Below are 19207 nucleotides of genomic sequence, written 5' to 3' on the forward strand. Positions count from 1 at the left end.
TTGTTATTTGGAAAGGCAAACAGTATTTATTATCAAGGATGGTAACGTGTATTACAGTAGCCTATGTTCAGGGTCGATTTGACCCCAAAGAAAAACAATGTCAAACATTTAGAAGGATTTTATTAGTAAAACAAATGAAGACTTGTGATCAGAAAAGGGCCTGATTTTCCTGGTCAAGTAGTAAGCTGTTCAAAAGATTGCTTCCTTTTTTTTCAGGTTTTACTGTTTCGAGACCTTCATTACTTTCCCAGGGCCTCAAACTTTCAGATTTCCATCTTCATGGCTGGTCTGTGTGCCTAAGACACACAGACCAGACTATGTCTCCCCAGTTCACTCCTCAAGGCAGACAGACCTATACCTCCTGGTGGACTGAGATGTTTCCATTTCAAAGTTAATCCACTCCACTAGAATGATGCCATGCTCCTTGAAAACCTGGGAATTCACCCTGCTACATACCCTGTGAAACAAACAAAACAAAACTATGTAACTGTTTACATACATATGTGTGTGAGTGTGAAAGTATGAATCCATTGCCTCCTATGACAGACAAAAACAAACACTGATGCTGCATCTGAAGTGTGCAGGCTTGAACACCATACAGGTGCAAAATGGAGACACATGCATTGTTGTATATTTATTATGAATTGGTCAACTTACCTAGTCTATTCTAGTATCCTTGCATTCTTAGTGTGTTAGATCCTACATTGGTTTGGTTTGGGTCCAGCCCTTTGTCCGCTGTTGCGTTGGTTCCTTTTCGCCCTTTTGTCCTTTTTTACCCTTCCTGCCCAGTGTCGCAATTTACCACTCGCGTAGGCTTTCATATGCAAAAAAGAAAGACGTCCTTCAAACCTACGTGGAGTTCATAATTCCACTTTGCCACTAAGAGCAGCAAAGATCAATATCATGCCTTCTGTAACCGCTGTCGCATTGATATAGACGTGAGTAGTAGGCGAAAGGGGGCTTTTCGCGCGGTCGCAACAGCACAAGTATAATGCTAGTTCTGCCGGGCACTCTTCCTTTAACATCATTGCTCCGAACACAACAACAGCGGATCGTTTTATCATCCGCTGTTGTTGTGTTCTGTACTGTACCCAGACTCCTGGCTTGGTTTCAAGTTGTTTTCAACAGATGTTCAGACATCCAGTTTAGTCTCTCTCCTTTCTCCGACTCTACATCATGTCCATCCGGCGTTTAGAACAACGATGTAAGGATCTTTGCAACGGGAAGCCAATAAATATGGTTACGGACCGTCAACAAATTTCAAAACTTTCAAAAAATGGCTCTTCAACTGCATGAACTATGGCTTTAGCGCTATATTTGAGCATCATTCCTGAGCAAGCAAGGGGAGATTTAGACCACATAATATAAATATAATAAGACAATTTTGCAAGCAAAAATCTATTCTGTGCTCAATAAATGTACGCATGTATTCTATTATCCATAAATATGTGCGCTGGCCGCTGCACACTAGCTTACATTGTCTCTCTTCCTCAATTTTGCCTGCTATACTCGCGTAGTAACTGATTTTATGTCGTATGCCTATTAGCCTAATAAAAGTAGTCAAACGATAGCTTATATCAAAATCAATTGCTCTTCTCAAGTGGCCAAATTGCATAAAACAGCAGCAACGAAAACATATAGGGTACACAAAATGAACAGTCTACTGAAGTAGGCTAATCAAAAGATATCAGATTAGATCAATATAAATGTTAATCCAATGGATTATTTTACTCGTTTTAAATAAATTCCAAATAATTAGTATTCTGACAACATTTCCAAGTCATCTGACCTGATCCTGGAATGTGCCACAAAATCAATCAGAGCAAATTGCAATAGCCTAATAAAATGTTTAATTTCCTATCACAACCATCCAGGTCCCACAAATGTTTTCCCACTGTATCACAAAACCCATCTTTTCCCAGGTTGTTTACCAGTGTCCTGGACTGACTCACTGCTAGCCTAAAGCACATCAGGTGAACTTGCATGCCTGAAGATCTCTCCCGAACTTGGAGTAACAGCCAAACAGGAGATTTGGTGTCCCATGACACCGAATGTACACTTTGTTCCGAACAAATTGCACTGCCCTGTTGTTGTTTACACAACAGCCAGCAACTCAAATTGCCGATGTAATTTGCAGATGTAAGTGTCACAGCAGGGGCTTCCAGCCAAATCTTTTGAGAACTGTTGATTTGCATCTCACCCATCTGCATTCCATCTGCATCCAGCATTCCATCTGCAGACCGTAGAAAGAAATACCCCCGGCACATCTGGGACACACTAATACGCCAATCAGACGCTCGTATGAATGCTGATGAATCAAGTTTAAAACAGGTTGCAGGTGAATCGTTTAAAGAAATGACAAATTACATTGGACACATTCAACATCATTGATGATATGGTGGGTTTATGAGTGTACAGGGTGTTCTTGAAACCCGAGCATCTTTGTGGATGTCCCGAATGCTTGCTTCATAACCTTGAGGGGGTCAAAAATCAGCTTTGGACGTTTGCTCGTGCTCCCTTGCCCTTGGCATTTGTGGTCACCTCTGTTGACCTGTGTGGATTTGTCAGTGCCCTGCCCCTATGAAAGACCAATCTGGCTGGGCTTCCTAAAACGGGCTGGGCAAGACTAAGCTGGAATAGAGGAAATTGAGTAATGGTTTCATGGAAATAAGACATACTTTCACAGGTTGCTGATGTTGTGCACGTCTATTCCCAAGAACTAGGGACCAGACAGTTCTGAACAAATTGGCAGTTGTTAGGGAGATGGGATGCATTTCCTGGTATGACTCCTCAGTCAGACTTCATTCATAATATCTGATGTAACACGGAGACACAGTAATAGATGATATTGATATTGTTTTAACACAATGCTGTTTGTTTCTTCTTAGTATTTGAATACCTGTACACAAACACGATGACAAAGAGAACACTGCGATTTTACGGTGGCAGCGCCATAATAAAACGTAGAATGTCCCAAGACGTTGAAACAAAAGACAGAACAATCTTGAGGGAATAAAAACGATGACCATAAAGCAATTTCCATACAACTGGGTTGGGAGGTCAGCACTGTTGAGTTTTTAATGTGGAAATGACTTCTACTCCATTCAAAGCAAACAAAGCAAGAATAAAAAGGTGATAACATTTCACACATTGAACAATGAAAGAAATTGGGGAACGAGTCAGATCCTGAAGAGTGAGAGAAAGTGAGAGAGATTGCTCTTCCAGGGAGATTCGATATCTGTCATTTCAACTGAATAAAACTTCCTTCTCACAGAGCCAGAAAAGGAGGATATGTTCTGGAGGGCACCTAGAGAGAGAGAGAGAGAGAGAGAGGGAGGGACAGCTGGGCTTGGTCGACAGGGTGGGGTGGTTGGTTTCGAGGAGGCTGGTTCTACCGGTGACTGACAGACAGGTCCTGGCTCTATAAGAGGAGGATGGCTGCTGCATCAGACACCACAGACCCCTTGCCTCGGGAGGACATACATACCTCTGCTTGATCGCTATTACTCGCAGCTCACTGCTGTCGCATATATATATTCCCATATATTCCTTGGAAGTCGCTGAGCATCTCGACATCATGGGAAGACAGAAGTTTTACCTGGAGAAGTTGTCTCAGTCCTTCCAGATCCGCAACTTGCTCCTTCGCCAGGCCCTGGCAGAGTGTCTGGGGACCCTCATCCTGGTGGTAAGAGCGATCTCCAGCTGTTCAATATCTCTTCACTTCTCTTGTTCAGATCCCATCGGTGTAGCCTCTGGCACATTCCAGCATGCAACACATGGCTATAGTGGCATGTACTACAAAATAAGTCAGTGGTGCCGACTGTGGTTTGTATGTGAGCAGAGGCTGAGCACTATTAGGATTAGGGTTCTGTGTGCATTATGATACAGGTTACACTGCCAGTGTAAGCATAACCTCCACATTTGAATGGCGTGAGAATGTTTGCTGTAAATCTTTGGAGGTAATATTTGTATACTCTCAAGTGTGTCAAAGTATAATATTGACAGGGAGTATTGAGAGAACAGTTTAGTGAAAGGTCAATTGTATGTTTAATCCATTTGTGGACATAAGAAACACATAATAGATGGTACTTCAATCCAGGATACATGACTCACATCGCAACCTCATATGATCTAATGCAGGCATGAGTTATATTTTGGCCTTAGAGACCAAAATAGTGAGTTTTTGTGTGTTATCTTATGATTATGAACAAATCATATTTTATATGCTTCAGTTCATGTAATTAACAGGTTGGTGCTAGTTATATTCTTCTATTACACCCAACACTTTAAAGTATTTTCAGACCTACAGTATGACATAAAATGTAAATTGAACTTTAAATTGAACTTGAATTTGAAATTCTGAAAAACGTATCTAAACGTTCATCTGAATTACAGCCCAAGTTTGTCCAGACCATTATCACCTGGTGAGGATGACCGACTCTGTAGGTGAAGTTACTTTCCCCTCTATCACTAAAATAAAGAAATCCAGACAGCTGGCTGTCCACCAAGATAAACAAGTAAACAAACAAAAAACAATTTAAGTAAACAATCCTTGACCGGGTTCTGCAGAGACACCACCCTACATGTGGGGACTTGTATCTTCCTGTCTACTGGCTATGGATGACTTATTGTGGAAATGAGGGATGATATTGAAAGTAGCTTCAAAACAATCGGACCAGTATAAAACCTTGGGATTACTTTCACCGTTTGGCAGTGGCTGGAAGTGGAGCTGGGGTGACTCAGGAGTCTATTATCCTGGGTTTAACACAGCGTTTCTGAGTACATACTGCATTAGGGTTATCCGTTTTGGATTACTGTCTTAGCACCCAAAGCCTGGTCTTCAGCTGGTACACCATACCCTTTTCAAAGCTGTTGCTTTGGTGTCAGAGATAATATGGCATGTTTGTGATGTTTGGCTTTTCTGGTCAGGGCACTGAGACTAATTTAACAGATATGTTCCATGTGGACGGAAGCAACTGGAAGGACAGGAACAACACAATAATGGCTCATGAAGTGCCTCGCATACCTCGTATTGTACTTCCCCCTACCCCTTGCTACCCCACCTCAACGGGATGTGTCTTTCTCTGATAGTTCCTCCTCTTTGTTTTCCTCGGATTGTAGACTCATGAGAGAACAGTCAGGTGACTCACAAGGGGGAGCATAGGCAGTGGTGGTTCAACACAGGGGCCTACGGGGGCCAGTACCCCTGTAAAAATGTACCTGGTCCCCAGGTTTTTAATGTGTCCCTCTGATTAAATGCTGACCCTACCTTGGCCCCCCCCAGTAAAACTTGTCTAGAACAGCCACTGGGCACAGGGCAGGATAGTGTGGATGTATTTCTCTTAAAGAATTCAATTTTAAAAAAAGGGAGAAAAATACGATAATTGGAGGGGGGGGGGGGCGGGGAGTGAGAGTGTACTGTATGCTTTTCACAAGCGACACCTTCCAAAACCCCACCAGCACATGTGGAGACCAGATTTTTCGGTGTTCTGGTGTCTGTTAGCACTGAAGAAACCACATCATCAATTTGGGCACAGCATGTCGCTGTGGTATGTTGACAATTGTGTGTGTTTCTGCCAGTGTGTGTTCACAACTGTACTTGCGTGCGTGCTTGTGTGTGTGGTCCAAGGTGAGCCAACAGTCTCTCTTTGTCTCTGGGGGTCACTGTGGGGATGGTGGACCTGTCGACAGAGGGATCATTTGTGTTGGTGCACATAATGTGACCAGGGAAAGAGGGAGCAAGACAGAGGGATAAAGTTGGACAGATGGGGCCAGAGAGACAGAGAGAGATGTCAATATATAGGGACATTTTCTAGTTCCTACACTGTAGGCCCTAATTCAAAAGCTGAAAGAGTTTCTTGTCTGTGACCCACTCCCGTGCTGCTGTGACATTTGAAGAGCAGGAACGCATGAGTGACCAGGTGTGTCGGATGATTCAGTGGTGCCGTTGACTTGACAAAGCATGAATGAATGACACAGCATGGGAGTGAGAGGAATGTGACATGGGACCAGGATGAGAACTGGGTGACTCTGTGTGGCTTAAGCCATGTGTTCCTGTTTCATCTGCACGTTCATGCAGAGAGACGTGTTTCAAATACTTTCCCTTTTGACGGGATGAAACCCTCTCGAATCCAACGCGCTTAAACGATGTCTATAGATTTATCGTTTGATCCCTTTGGCTGTCATCGTTTCGAAAGGAATATCCGTGCACTTGAGTAGCCATGAGTTAGACTAGCAAGCAACTCCAAAGATAACATCTAAGGGTGTATGTTCGACCAGGGGGGCCCGTCTCTCTTTTACAACACAGGAACGGGTGTTTTATTATCCAGAGGACAGACTGGGCCCAATGATGGTGGGCCTCTTTGTGGGGCCAACATCTTTGTCTCGGTCTGGACTAGAAAAATATCCTCTCTCAGCAAAAGTCTCAAACCAGTCATCCCCACCACAGACCACACACACTGCTGTTATTCCCATGCATGCACACATGCATGCACACACACATGCACATAGAGACACACACACACATCTGTCTCAAATGTCTATGGTCCGCTTAGTCATGTCAAAGTAGGGGAGTTCACAATCATGACAGCGAACACCTGAATCAGGTGTTTGATCAGATACATGTTGCAGCAAGGCTCATATTACCCCCCTACTTCCCTCAGTCAAGTTTATGCAACAATGGAGCTCAGTCCAAGCAAATCCAGCTTTGACTATCTCCTCAGTCTAGACATGACCTTCAGGGATGTCATAAAACTCTGTCTCTCCGTTACAGTTCACCTCATTCAATATTGAAACATTGAAGTCTTTGAACCACATCTGTTTTCCATCTGAATTTCATCCAGTCTCCCAGGTGTAAATGTCTGGGCCTGTGGTAGTGTCCCAGAAGTGGATTTAGCCTTCTCATGTCGTTTCTCCCTCCCCCAGATGTTTGGTTGTGGTGCCGTGGCCCAGCTGGTGCTTAGCGGGGGATCCCACGGGTTGTTCCTCACCGTCAACTTTGCGTTCGGCTTTGCTGCCACCCTGGGGATCCTTGTCTGTGGCCAGGTATCAGGTAGGAACATTCTAGTAAAACGTTACCAGTCGGAATAACCAACGTAATCCATTACCAATGTAAACCAACGTCATCTACTAGTATTTGCATCAGTCTCAAATATTTCTAGTTTTATCAGGCGTGGTTGCTATCCCTATGTTTTGCCAATTCCCCAACACAACTAGATATAGTGTGAACAAAGAATCATGTCAGTTTTTTGTGCTTGTATGTATTTATATTGGGTCGACATACCTTCGTGGTGACACCCTGTCATTGTGCGTTTTCTAGGAGGCCATCTGAACCCGGCGGTGACCTTTGCCCTCTGCCTCCTGGGGAGAGAGCGCTGGATGAAGTTCCCCGTGTACTTCGCCTTCCAAACGCTCGGCGCTTTCCTGGGCTCAGGGGTTATCTTCGGCCTGTACTACGGTGAGGGCCAAGCTGTGCCTTAAACAGATATCTGTTTGATGTGGGCAACAGAATTATCTGTGAATTGGAGTCTTGCTCGGGTGTGGTCGGGTCATGTCTGAACTATTTGTGTGCTTTCTCTCCCAGATGCTCTGTGGGACTTTAAAGGAGTTCTTGCCGTAACTGGAGTTAACGCTACGGCTGGTATCTTCGCTACGTACCCTGGCAAACACCTGACTCTCGTCAATGGCTTCTTTGACCAGGTATACCGAAAAAAAGCATCTTAAAAACATTTGGAACGATATACAGTGCACGGTATATTCTACTCGTACCATTAGTGATATCACTGTGGTAGCTAGTGGATAAAGTTCCTAAACATAATGTTCAAACGATCTCTGTCTCAAGATGATCGGCACCGCAGCGCTGATCGTGTGTATCCTGGCCATCGTGGACCCCTACAACAACCCCATCCCCCCGGGCCTGGAAGCTTTCACTGTGGGCTTTGTGGTGCTGGTCATCGGCCTGTCCATGGGCCTCAACTCGGGCTACGCCGTCAACCCCGCCAGGGACCTGGGCCCCCGCCTCTTCACCTCCATAGCAGGGTGGGGCTCTGAGGTCTTCAGGTCAGTCAGCCAACGCTACTATCGGACACTTAGAGCCTCTCTGTCCTCTGACGTCTGTCTGATCCTATCTGTGTTCGTAGTCAGGCGCACTCATTGATAACCTTCTTTGTGTTTTCCTTCAGTGCCTATGACTATTGGTTCCTGGTCCCGATCTTTGCCCCGTTCCTTGGCACCATCTTTGGAGTGATAGTCTACCAGTTTATGGTAGGATTTCATCAGGAAGGGGAGGTTCGCGACAAGTCCAGGATGTCCGACGAAAGGGTTAAACTGACCAACGTCTCCTCCAGCAACGACCAGTCGAAAGGATCTTCCAAGGAAATGGAATGAGTCATGAAAATCCGTCCGCCCAAAGGCCACTGCAGCGTCGTAGTCACTCGTGCACAAGAAGACAACAGCATCACACTTTTACCAACACAGAATTACGTTCATTCTTAAAAAGAATGAAAGTTTGTATTTTAGTATCTCTTATTTGGACAGTATTGTATTTTTTTACCTTTTTTTTTTTACATTGTTGTTTCTCTAATTTAGTTTTATTTGTATAGATGTACATGAAAATCCTAATCAGATTTTCCTTTCTTTGCTTATTATACTTTAACATTTGCCTAAATCTTTGAGGATTTGATTTTACAGCATTCTCCTCTACATTCTCCTTGGACTGAGCAGACTACTCTGTATTTTTGATATTCACTGATTAATATTTAATTTGAGATGATTGATGACGATGCTTGTATATTATTTAGCAGTCCTTTGGTTATCTGTTCAATGTTAGGCTTGAGCATGAAATGCATGACGTTTTAATTTAGTTTTGATTTAGCGTGTAGTATCCTATATGAGAATCCACACACGGTTTGTAACTAAATATAATTCTCCTGGGGATCAGATGGCTGAGCGGTTAGGGAATCGGGCTATTAATCAGAAGGTTTGCCGGTTCGATTCCCGGCCGTGCAAAATGACCTTGTGACTAAGTGCCTTGGGGGGAATGTCCCTGTACTTACTGTAGGTCGCTCTGGATAAGAGCGTCTGCTAAATGACTAAATGTAATCCTAAACTACTCATGACCTGCCTGGAAGGACCGAGAGGAACGTATCAGTCTGAGGAGATCTGTATTATCCTGCCATAATAAACCTTGTTATTGTTGTGTAAATGTCATGGTCATGCAATTTTTTGGCGACAGTGTGTGTGTGTGTGTGTGGGGGGGGGGGGGGGCGTTGCATTTCCTGTTCTTAACTGGGTACTCAACTTTTTTATTAGGGAATATTGCATTCCTGTACCCACTCATAGCGTTTGAAATGTAGACAGAATTCTTTTTAATCACTTACACATCTCACTAGCACATTGTGTATCCTCAGGTCAAATCAAGTATTTAGAACCTGTTCACAAATCATACCTACAAAATTAGTCTCAATACACATCCCCATGTCACTACAGGAAACTATTTAGAAAGCCTGTATGCCAGCTGTTATCAAATCCTTACAGTAACAGTTCTATACATTGCTGGTCCATGAAGACTTAGCAGCAGGTTTGTTATCTCATGTTTTCTTAATGTATTACTTTTATACTCTATTCCGCCAAAACAACAATAAGACAGATATGAAAGGCAATGCCGTGAACCTAAAATACACAAAAAAAACAAGAAAGAAGGCATGGTTTGGAGGAAACAGCTACATTCCTCAAAAAGGTGCTTGGACCGACATTTTTCTCTTGAAGGCAGCATTTTGAGGGAAAACATTTTCTTTATTCTTTATTATACAAACATACCAAAAAGAAACATGTTTTTATGTATTTGTATTTATTGTGGAGCACATGGAGTTGTCAAGTTTGCAAAACACTGTGACGCGGACTTATCATGACTAATTGATTCCGTGAATTCAGGTGGTAGGCTATTGATTGTAGGGCGGGGAGGGCCAGCCGTTCTGTAGTATCGCTGTGACACTATCGTGCCTCCAATGCAGTTGGAATGTGCATGTCAGGTCGCGCCTCCTCGTCCCCATGTTAACTGTACCACACCCATTTCATGAATGATTGTCCTGTTTAGCAAAGTCAGGTGGGAGTCAGGTGGCTGAACGGAATCGGGCAAATAATCTGAAGGTTGCCAGATTGATTCCTGGCCGTGCCAAATGACGTTGTGTCCTTGGGCAAGGCACTTCACCCTACTTGCCTCGGGGGGAATGTCCCTGTACTTACTGTAAGTTGCTCTGGATAAGAGCAAGATGTAATGTAAATGCAAAAATGTCTTTTTGTACAGCGGCCCACCTTCATGTCTGTTGTCGTTCAAATGTTCTGACACTAGTAGTAATTCCCTGCTATAGCCTATTAAGATACCCACATGTAATACAACACTGCATTTTAATGATATGGTATGACTGCTTAACTAACTTAGTTAACTGCTTTTTCATCTTTCTTTTTGAAGGGGTGGGGGGTTGTTTGAAAGGAAAGAGCAAAAAAAAAGTAGGTTGACATGACACTGAACAACCGTTATTCTCTTTCTCTCTCTCTCGCTCTCTCTCTCTTTCTCTCTCTCTCTTTCTCTTGCCAGTTACCAACATTTTACAGGTGATTCCTGTTGACCAGTAATATTTCAGAGGTTTGTCTGTATGCTGTACAATTGAATTGTGCCATGCTTTATTCCAGTGTCTCACTGCAGTGTTGCCATGCTTTATTCCAGTGACTCACTGCAGTGACCAGGTAGGCCACCTTCAATCATTTCAACATCATCTTTAGAAGGAGCTTTTACTGCTCACCACCTGTCAAAGATTAGATTTTCTTTTGTCTTGCATTGAATGAATTGAATAGTACACCGTTTCATATCTTTACTTGTGTGGGTGGTGAATTGTGTGATTTAATAGCTAGGTATAATAGCTAAAACCTCCGAAGCTCTCTCGACTGATTTCAGGATATGTTTTATGGCCTGAATGATTCAGCACACCACAACCCACACTATTACTTTTATTTGCATGTTTGGGTTATTATAAGGCTGTATAGCTTTCATTGTGTGCCAATAAAATTCCTTTACACAACGGGGCTGGCCAGTCCTTCAGACCTGTCTGCTCCTGTTGTAGCCTGAGGATTGCTCTCATCCATTCATTTGGCTGGCTGTCACCTCTGTGCTTGATTTACAAGTAAACATGTTACAGCATTGTGTGGGAAGTTCCTTCTACCAGCTTACTTACATTTACATTTACATTTATTCATTTAGCAGACGCTTTTATCCAAAGCGACTTCCAAGAGAGAGCAAAAGAGCATAGGTCACTGATCATAACAACGAGATCCCAAACATTGCAAGCAGCCAAAACATGAAGCATACATTGTGAAAAAGCTAAGCTACTTAATGCATTACACTGCTTTCCTGGGAATGGTAGGGAATCTCCAGGGACCCACTGCTGGCTGTATAGGGCTGGACGAACATCTGTCAATCCAGGACTTGCCGTGTGAACTTGGCTGACAAACAGGGGACATAATACCCACTGCTGTTCCCTATTGTTGACCTATCCATAATTATGAGTCAATTTCCAGACCTCCATACAGATCAACGCTGTACAATTTAGTCCAAATTGGTTCCTTTGTTTCTTTCACATCTGTGCAGTGATCTGGACTGAGGTCAGCCAGGGACAGGCAGAAGGCTCTCCCAGTGTAATTTGTGTAGCCTTAGATGACCCCAGAGCTGAAGTCAAACAGTCTTCCCATGGACCCCTATTGCAAACTGCCTCTGAAGATGCAGCGTTCAGTACAGAAGCTGCCTCCAGCCGAGCCCATGGGTGAAATGGGTCTGTCAGGAAGATGAACGTCGAGTTGACCTTTTTCCAGAACTTTCACGGAATCAGGATCAGATGTGAGAGTGTCTTCAAAATAGTTTTCGGGAGTCGATACTGCAGTGCTTAATCATGTGTCCTTTCTGTGTCCTCTTGTGGGTGATTTGTAACAGATGATGTTGAATTGGGTATGCAGCTAAGGTGTAAAGGGGTTTGAGCTCCACTCATATCATCACATCATGTTAGTTTATCAAATGGAGACGCTTTACAGTTCTGTTATGGAGATTGACTCTACGCTCCAGCACAATGCAGGTCTGATCATGTGTACCTGTTCTAAAACCGGTCAGATCTCTCTTCCCAGAACTCCCTTGGATAGGATTGACCTGGCAGAGTCTTCGGTCCTGTCTGTTCTTGTTCATACTGGGTAGTCTCATCAAAATTCCCAGCACAAATAAGTCTAAACTCAGTAAACTGGAAGGACTAAACACTTTTCTCTGTGAAATTTGAAAAGGGATGACTAGAATGTCCACGATCAGTTTCAGGTGCTTTGAAGAATCCATATGGTGGATGGGTTGACAGTAATGAAGTTGATGTGCTTAGTTTGGCAGAACTAAATAGCAATTTTGGGTTGTCAAGTAGTCTTATGTTTATATCAGTCCATGTACTCCGAGATCAAATAACAATGTTTTTTAACAATTCTCGTACAAGAAGGGACATGGTTGGAACTTTTTCCTCACAGAAAATTCCCATATTTTAGACAGGTATGGAACTGCCTAGTATCAGTCAGTGTCTATGTAGATCTAGCAGCACAATAGTGTGATCACTGCTCTTCAAGAACCAGATGGTCTGAGACAAGAGCTATGAGATAAGAGAGGAAATTATCAAGAGGAAAAGGCAATTCTGGATGTTTGACCAAACCTAGAAAGCATTTAGGAAAATGGAGGAAATTGTTGAAGCAATTGTATGTTTATAAGAGAGCATCCTTCTCAAGAGATAACATTGAAGATGGACTGGCTGGTCTATGTGTTCCATGACGTTCACATGCACAGCTCCTTACATACTTTGAGATCTTGACATCGTCAAGATAACTACAAAAACAGCCTGCTGACAAAATATTTACAATGTTCTCTGACTTTTAAATATCTGTGTTCTTTGACATCAATCACTCGTATAAATGTTCACTATGGGAAGGACAAAAATAAATGCCTAAATGCTGCCTTATTTAACAAACATGTTCATACTGCTAGTCTTAAAGTTCAATACAATTCTTTGGTTAGGCAGTTTTTAAAATGGGGCCGATTTCAGATTCCAGTGTGATTCCATAAAGCAAGTTTATTTTGCTTGACATGTTTCAGTTCATCTGACTCATAATCAGTTGGTTCAGTTCATAAGAACAAATTCAACATGGGTCACGCTCAGTTACTATGGCAACTTATGCTAGGAAACTGGTCCGGGACAGTGTCGCAGTCAGGCTGTGACACTGTCCCTGCATGCATGGACTATGCATACAATGACGACATACTACTTTGTCATAAAGTTGCGCCTTGAACTTTGACCCGCTTATTTTGTCACAGTTTGTGAAAAAGCAAAAGGTGTAAATGTTTCCCCTGGGAGACAAAACACAGATACAATCAAAACAGAGGTGAGGAGACACACGTGCAGTCAGAGAGCATCCCAGGACAGTTCTGCTGTTACTTTACTGTTTGGACAGGTCCAAGAGGATCTTCACATGGCTCTGGTTCAGAGGATTGTGGGTAAGAAAAAAACAGAGAAGTATGCTGCATGCACAATGCATTTGATGGATGCAAAAGGACTTCCTGGTATTTTTTTGGACATACTGTATTTCACACACAATATATTTGGATATGCAAAATATTTTTCTGGCACATGAAATGAATAGAATGGACTTGGATGCACTTGTTCCTCTAACACCTACTCATAAGGAAACCTATGATGCACGCTCACCTTCTGCACAAAGCTGGTAATTGCTAGCTTTGTATATCCTATCCTACCCTACATCACGCGGAACGAATCCCTCCCCATACCCCAGAGTTTCACCACACACACACACACACACACACACACACACACACACACACACACACACACACACACACCCCTCATTCACATGCCCAGGACACACCTCTCACTATGACAATATCTGTAACACAATTGAAAACACTGGGTGTGTGCTGGGAGTGACACTAAAACATAATTATCGCCTAACCTGTGACAACCTTGACAAGTCCAAATGACAATGGACAGTTTTACCGGATGTGATACAGGGAAATACTTGTGAAATGAGTTGCTGAGAGCATGTGGAAAGCTCTAAAACTTTGTCGCACTGAAATGTGGAGTAAGACCGTTGAACAGTTCCTCACTGGTTTTCAGCTCAGGTTTTGTTTAGGTGGGGCAAAACCCACCTAATCTACGTCACAGCCACCCATCTACGTCGCAGAATGTTTATATAACTTGCATTCTATTACTCAGCTGGTACGATGCATAGACAAAGTAATTGACACAAAACACTCAGAGACTGCAGTTTAGTCTGTTCTGATACCTGCAATTGATTTAGCTAGTTGTTGCTGTTGTTGCTAAATTCAATAAATTCGAGGGGGCGGAGCTTCAGCTCCTTCAGGCGACACGCCCCCCCAGCCTCAAGCAGAGAAGACTGCTGATTTTCTCACGATTTCAAAGCCTAATTTAACATACTTGTCAGTGTTTTTTTTTTTCATTCAAACTCGGATGGGTAGTTAACAACACATTGTTCTGTAGTGTGATGAACTTAAAACTCATTTTCAGTTCTGCTTTACAGGAACTTTAAATGTAATTGCAAAGTTAAATGAACCAAGTTTTAGCGTTTAGGCCTTCCTGAAAATGTGGCCTTCCTGCAAATCAAGCACGCCACATAAAACGAACTGAGCAGGAACACACGGTAAAGAGTGGTTGTCATGGAGAGGGGAGCCGGTGTGTTGGTATCACCAGTGATGTTTTATGACCTGCCAACCCGTAGAGCCCTCCTGAATCACACACACATTCACAGCATGAGTCAAAGGGGAAGCTGGCCAGAGAAAGTTTATAGATGGCTAGTAAACGCGAATATAGAGCAAACACTATTTACCACTTGTGTCCTGTTATACAGTCTACACATTGTACAGTACATCTTTCGATCTGTACGCCCTTTGGGTATGTATTAAGCCGAGACATAAAACAGGACATAGTCTGTACATTACTTCCTGCTCCCTCAAACTAACTGTAAACATACACCTCCCGCAGAGAGCTTATGTGCTGTTGGAAAATATCCGGTTCATTAAACCTCATCCACAGCCTGATTATGTCCGTAACCTACAGCTCTTTTAAGACCTTTCTCACAAGCTTTTTGGGGGGGATTACATTTCCCCTCTTTTCCTCATGCCCAACTACGAGAATGCCGGTAAAAGCTGCACCACTCTAACTGGAAGTAACCTGATATAGAGAAGTCATGATAGAGCAGCGATTTACGCACAGTAACCAAAATACACAAAAGCACTTCATGCACACTACTTCGTTTATTGAAGTTTTTGCAACATCGTATACTTCTCAGGGTGGATGATGAAAATGACTAATAACAAATAGTTATAACTGTTAACAAAGCATGAGTTAAAAAAAACACTGTAAACTGTAATGACAAGAAATCTACTTTAGTAGTAAGAAAGTGCATCGAGTATTAAGCAATTACAATAGATTCCTCAGTGGATCAGCATTTCCTATGATATGCAAGTCATTAGTAAGTTATCTATATCAAAAGCTTCCATTTGTGCCAAAAAGGCTTCAAAAGCTACATTCTTGAGTACCATTAACATAACTAACATTTCTAAAGACAACATTAGCGTTAACACCAACGCCATCCCGTCTCCACACACTGAACTGACGTACATCTCCGGCGTACTGCCTGCACTGTTATCGCTGCCTTTTGGTTGTTTACCAATTCGGCATCCACATTTTTGGGGGTCCTGGACAGCAGAGCCCTTGGCTACAGGTCTCAGTAGCTTCAAGGTGCGGCACGCTAATGCAGCCCATCTGGGTTGTGTGGTTCACTGTAACTCTCTCTGGTCCGTCAGTATTCTCTGGCCCCCACTTTGAAACCTTTCATCTCGGCCTGGCAAGATCCTTCAGAGGGAGCTTGCCTACGGGCATTGCTGAAATTCCATCGGGGTTACCCTGGGTGAAACGCAGGCCTGTTGGAGATCCGATACGATCCACAAACCTTCACATGCTTTTTAGTATTAAGTGATGAGATGCACAGGGAGTTGTCTGTCCCACGTAATGAGGCGTTCTCGGGTTCCTAATCTTTCGTTCTCTTTCTATGGCTCTTTCCCCGGCCTGTCCATCACATACAGGGACGCACAAACACACACACACACACACACACACACACACACAAACCCACGCACGGCCTCACTCGACGAGGCAGCTCTCAAACAGGGGGGTGACGGTGCCATCCTTCCATTCGATCAGGATCTCTCCGCGCTGCGGGCCGGGAGAGCGAGGGGGGCGGAGGGCGTTCTTGGTGAGGGGGGCCCTCTCGCCGGGCACGGGGGACCCCGGCGGACTGAGTTCCCCGGTAGGAGTGTACGATTTTAACACGCACACCACCTTCTTCCTCCTGGGGACACGGGGGGGACACACGGCACCATGAAGAGTGCCCTCTCAAGCGTTCTCCTCGCGAGCCATCGTGTGAACCGTCCGAGTGAACCTCGGAGGGGGTTTCTCTCAGGTCATGGAGTCAGATGGCTGAGCGGTGAGGGAGTCAGGCTAGTAATCAGAAGGTTGCCGGATTGATTCCCTGCCGTGCCAAATGACGTTGTGTCCTTGGGCAAGGCACTTCACCCTACTTGACTCGGGGGTACCCTGTACTTACATTTAGTCATTTTTGCAGACGCTCTTATCCTTACTTACTGTAAGTTGCTCTGGATAAGAGCGTCTGCTAAATGACTAAATGTAAATGTAGGTCTCGGGTCGAGGGGCAGTGCATGCTCTCTCACCTGTTGTGGTGGACGTTGACGATGAGGATCACCGCTCCCAGCACCAGGGCCAAGGAGCTCAGCACGAGCATCGTCACCTTCCAGCCCATCCCTGGGGACCGCACACAGGCACACATTTAGTCATTTAGCAGACGCTCTTATCCAGAACGACTTACAGTAAGTACAGGGACATTCCCCCGAGGCAAGTAGGGTGAAGTGCCTTGACCAAGGACACAACGTCATTTGGCACAGCGGGGATCGATCAGGCAGCATTCTGATTACTAACCCGACTCCCTCACCGCTCAGCCATCTGACTCCCTTCCACACACATGTTGTTGTCTGACGTGAGCACACCCCCCCACAGCACAAACTCCTAGCTTTGCTTGTGTTTGCTGTGACCCTGCCGCCACCTTGTGACGGATGCACAGAAAGACAGCAGCGATTTTCTTCCCCTTAATTCAACATCTGGTCCACATTCCTAAATCCAGTGGTATTCAATAATGGTATGCCAAGATAAATAACCTTAAGAGTCTAAGATTCCCAGTTTACCATAGTCCATACTGAAGTACATTATGGAGGGCTCCTCAGACACCGCTGTGCTCTGTGGCCCGGGCAACCGCTCCGACCATGGGTCTGTGGTGTTGTGGTCAGTTCCCCCTGGTACAGGAAACAGACAGGAAAGCTTATATTGGAAACCACATGGGCGTAGGCACCACCTTTGTTCATTAGTGCACATTAGAAACGTTGATTTCACGTCCTAAAATAAACACACGTGGATTAAAGGTGTGTGAAGCGTGGAGGACAGTGTTCAGTTCATTTCACATTGACGACAATGTTCATGCTTTCAACATGTGGTCCCAGGGACCCTAGACAAAGCGTATTACCTGGATGAGACTGGTTGGATGAAGTGGAGAGACTCAGCGAGCGCTCAATAAGTGAGGACCCCACAGGATGATGATGGCGAGGGTGGTGGCGATGTCCGTCGGCCCTCTCGTTGCACCCTGTGCCGTTTCCCACAAACCTCCACTGGCTGACCTGTCCTCGTTCCTTGGAGAGAAAGATCTTTCTGGAGTCCTGCCTCACACTCAAGTGGAGCCCTTGTCCCTGGAGGGCAAGATGGCCCTTTCTGGTGCACGTCCACGACTGAACATCTTTGTCTTCTTCCTCTTTCTCCCCACCAGCAACCCCCGCATCTACCCCAGAATAGGCCCCAGATCTGCAGCCTTGCAGTCGGACACTCTCATGCTGCTGGACCCGCGGGGCGGTCAGACAGTCCCCGGTGTAGACACTGCTGAGGGCTTGGGTCTCTGGGAGCCACTGCCACTCCTGGAGGGGGGAGTCTGGGCTACACTCCTCCAGAACGACTCGGGGACGACCATCCTGGACCTGCACACACTTGCCCAGCAGCTCGTTTCTGATGCTGAAGCCAGTCACTCCTGTAGCAGGAGAGAAGGTGGCATGAGGAGTTAGAAATAGAACTTGAATGGAAGTTTTTCAGAAACAAGGCTAGTTAGCTTGCCTTTGTTCAGTTACATAAAGATAGTTCGAAAGTTGGCTAGATGTTATCTACCTTTTAGTTTGGTCTTATTAGCTCATTTCGGCTAGTTGGCTAGCTAGCTAGCTAACTACAGTAGCTTGGGATGTAAATATTCTTCACAATGATAACAGACAGTCAGAGGGGGGCATTGGCTTCATGTTTCGCTAAAGGTCCAATGCTGGCTAGTTAGCTAGCCCGAATAGCTACTCTAACCAGCTAAAGCAGAAGTTTAAAGTTACAAAAGTTACATTTCTAAATCAGACGATTAAGTATGTGATATGACGAAATAGCAAAACAACACTACATTGCCAAAAAGTTCTTACCGTGTAAAACAACGAATAGAAAAAGAGTGAGTGGGAAATTCTGCAACCTGTTCCCCATGGTCGTTCGAGCAGGAGTCTGTGGTCTCTTGGCAACCTGTCTATTTCTGCACAAGTGGGCGTGTGAACAAAACTATGCATACCCCATCCTATCCTCCAATATGTGGAGCTAGATTTAAATGCAAATAGGATAGACAATCAATTCCTAACAATAAAAGACAGCCATGCAACTGCTTCTGAATGTTAAATTGGGCTTGATAATTTATGTGTAGTCCAGAAACCATTCCGAGTACAACGAGATCCTTGCAGATGACAGGCTAGGTGGGGGGTAGCTACACATGGCTTCAAACCATCACACCACAACAGGCCCATCTAGGTCATGGTTGTTTGTGAACAGGATGTCTATGTCGAACAAAGAGAAGAGTAGTGCTCCCTCTACATGGAATACTAATGAGATCTGAAGTACATAAATCTGTTAAGAGGGGAAAACACAGCACTTCCATCTGAATGTGAAAAACAGGCACCCACGAAAAGAAGAAT

At 44.3% G+C, this 19207-nt stretch overlaps 2 protein-coding genes and 1 long non-coding RNA gene across 5 annotated transcripts; 1 reads left to right on the forward strand and 2 right to left on the reverse strand.

Moving 5' to 3' along the window:
* Positions 1–103: 103 nt before the first annotated feature.
* On the reverse strand, positions 104–1300 carry LOC146232772 (uncharacterized). Its single transcript, XR_014742267.1, has 2 exons — positions 658–1300; positions 104–457 (listed from the first exon to the last, which is right to left on the reverse strand). It is a non-coding gene; the product is annotated as an uncharacterized LOC146232772 (long non-coding RNA).
* A 2162-nt stretch (positions 1301–3462) lies between these two features.
* LOC146232773 (aquaporin-3-like) lies at positions 3463–9202 on the forward strand. Its single transcript, XM_084690189.1, has 6 exons — positions 3463–3685; positions 6925–7051; positions 7319–7456; positions 7583–7698; positions 7841–8058; positions 8181–9202. Exons 1-6 carry the CDS (start codon positions 3578–3580, stop codon positions 8383–8385), a joined length of 912 nt encoding a protein of 303 aa, XP_084546315.1. The 5' UTR covers positions 3463–3577; the 3' UTR covers positions 8386–9202.
* Positions 5573–19166, reverse strand: LOC146232774 (uncharacterized). 3 transcript variants are annotated; one of them, XM_084690187.1, is made up of 5 exons: positions 18671–19166; positions 17695–18246; positions 17360–17467; positions 16832–16922; positions 5573–5681 (listed from the first exon to the last, which is right to left on the reverse strand). In XM_084690187.1, exons 1-5 carry the CDS (start codon positions 18726–18728, stop codon positions 5588–5590), a joined length of 903 nt encoding a protein of 300 aa, XP_084546313.1. In that variant the 5' UTR covers positions 18729–19166; the 3' UTR covers positions 5573–5587. The 3 variants fall into 3 exon arrangements, with proteins under 3 accessions (XP_084546313.1, XP_084546312.1, XP_084546314.1); XM_084690186.1 differs by lacking the exon at positions 5573–5681 and adding an exon at positions 15348–16452 and having other exon boundaries at positions 18671–19163; XM_084690188.1 differs by lacking the exon at positions 5573–5681 and adding an exon at positions 16459–16601 and having other exon boundaries at positions 18671–19164.
* Positions 19167–19207: the final 41 nt, after the last annotated feature.

The sequence above is a fragment of the Hypomesus nipponensis genome, chromosome 24 (assembly GCF_054491055.1).
Source record: "Hypomesus nipponensis isolate SF chromosome 24, ASM5449105v1, whole genome shotgun sequence".
NCBI lineage: Eukaryota > Metazoa > Chordata > Actinopteri > Osmeriformes > Osmeridae > Hypomesus > Hypomesus nipponensis.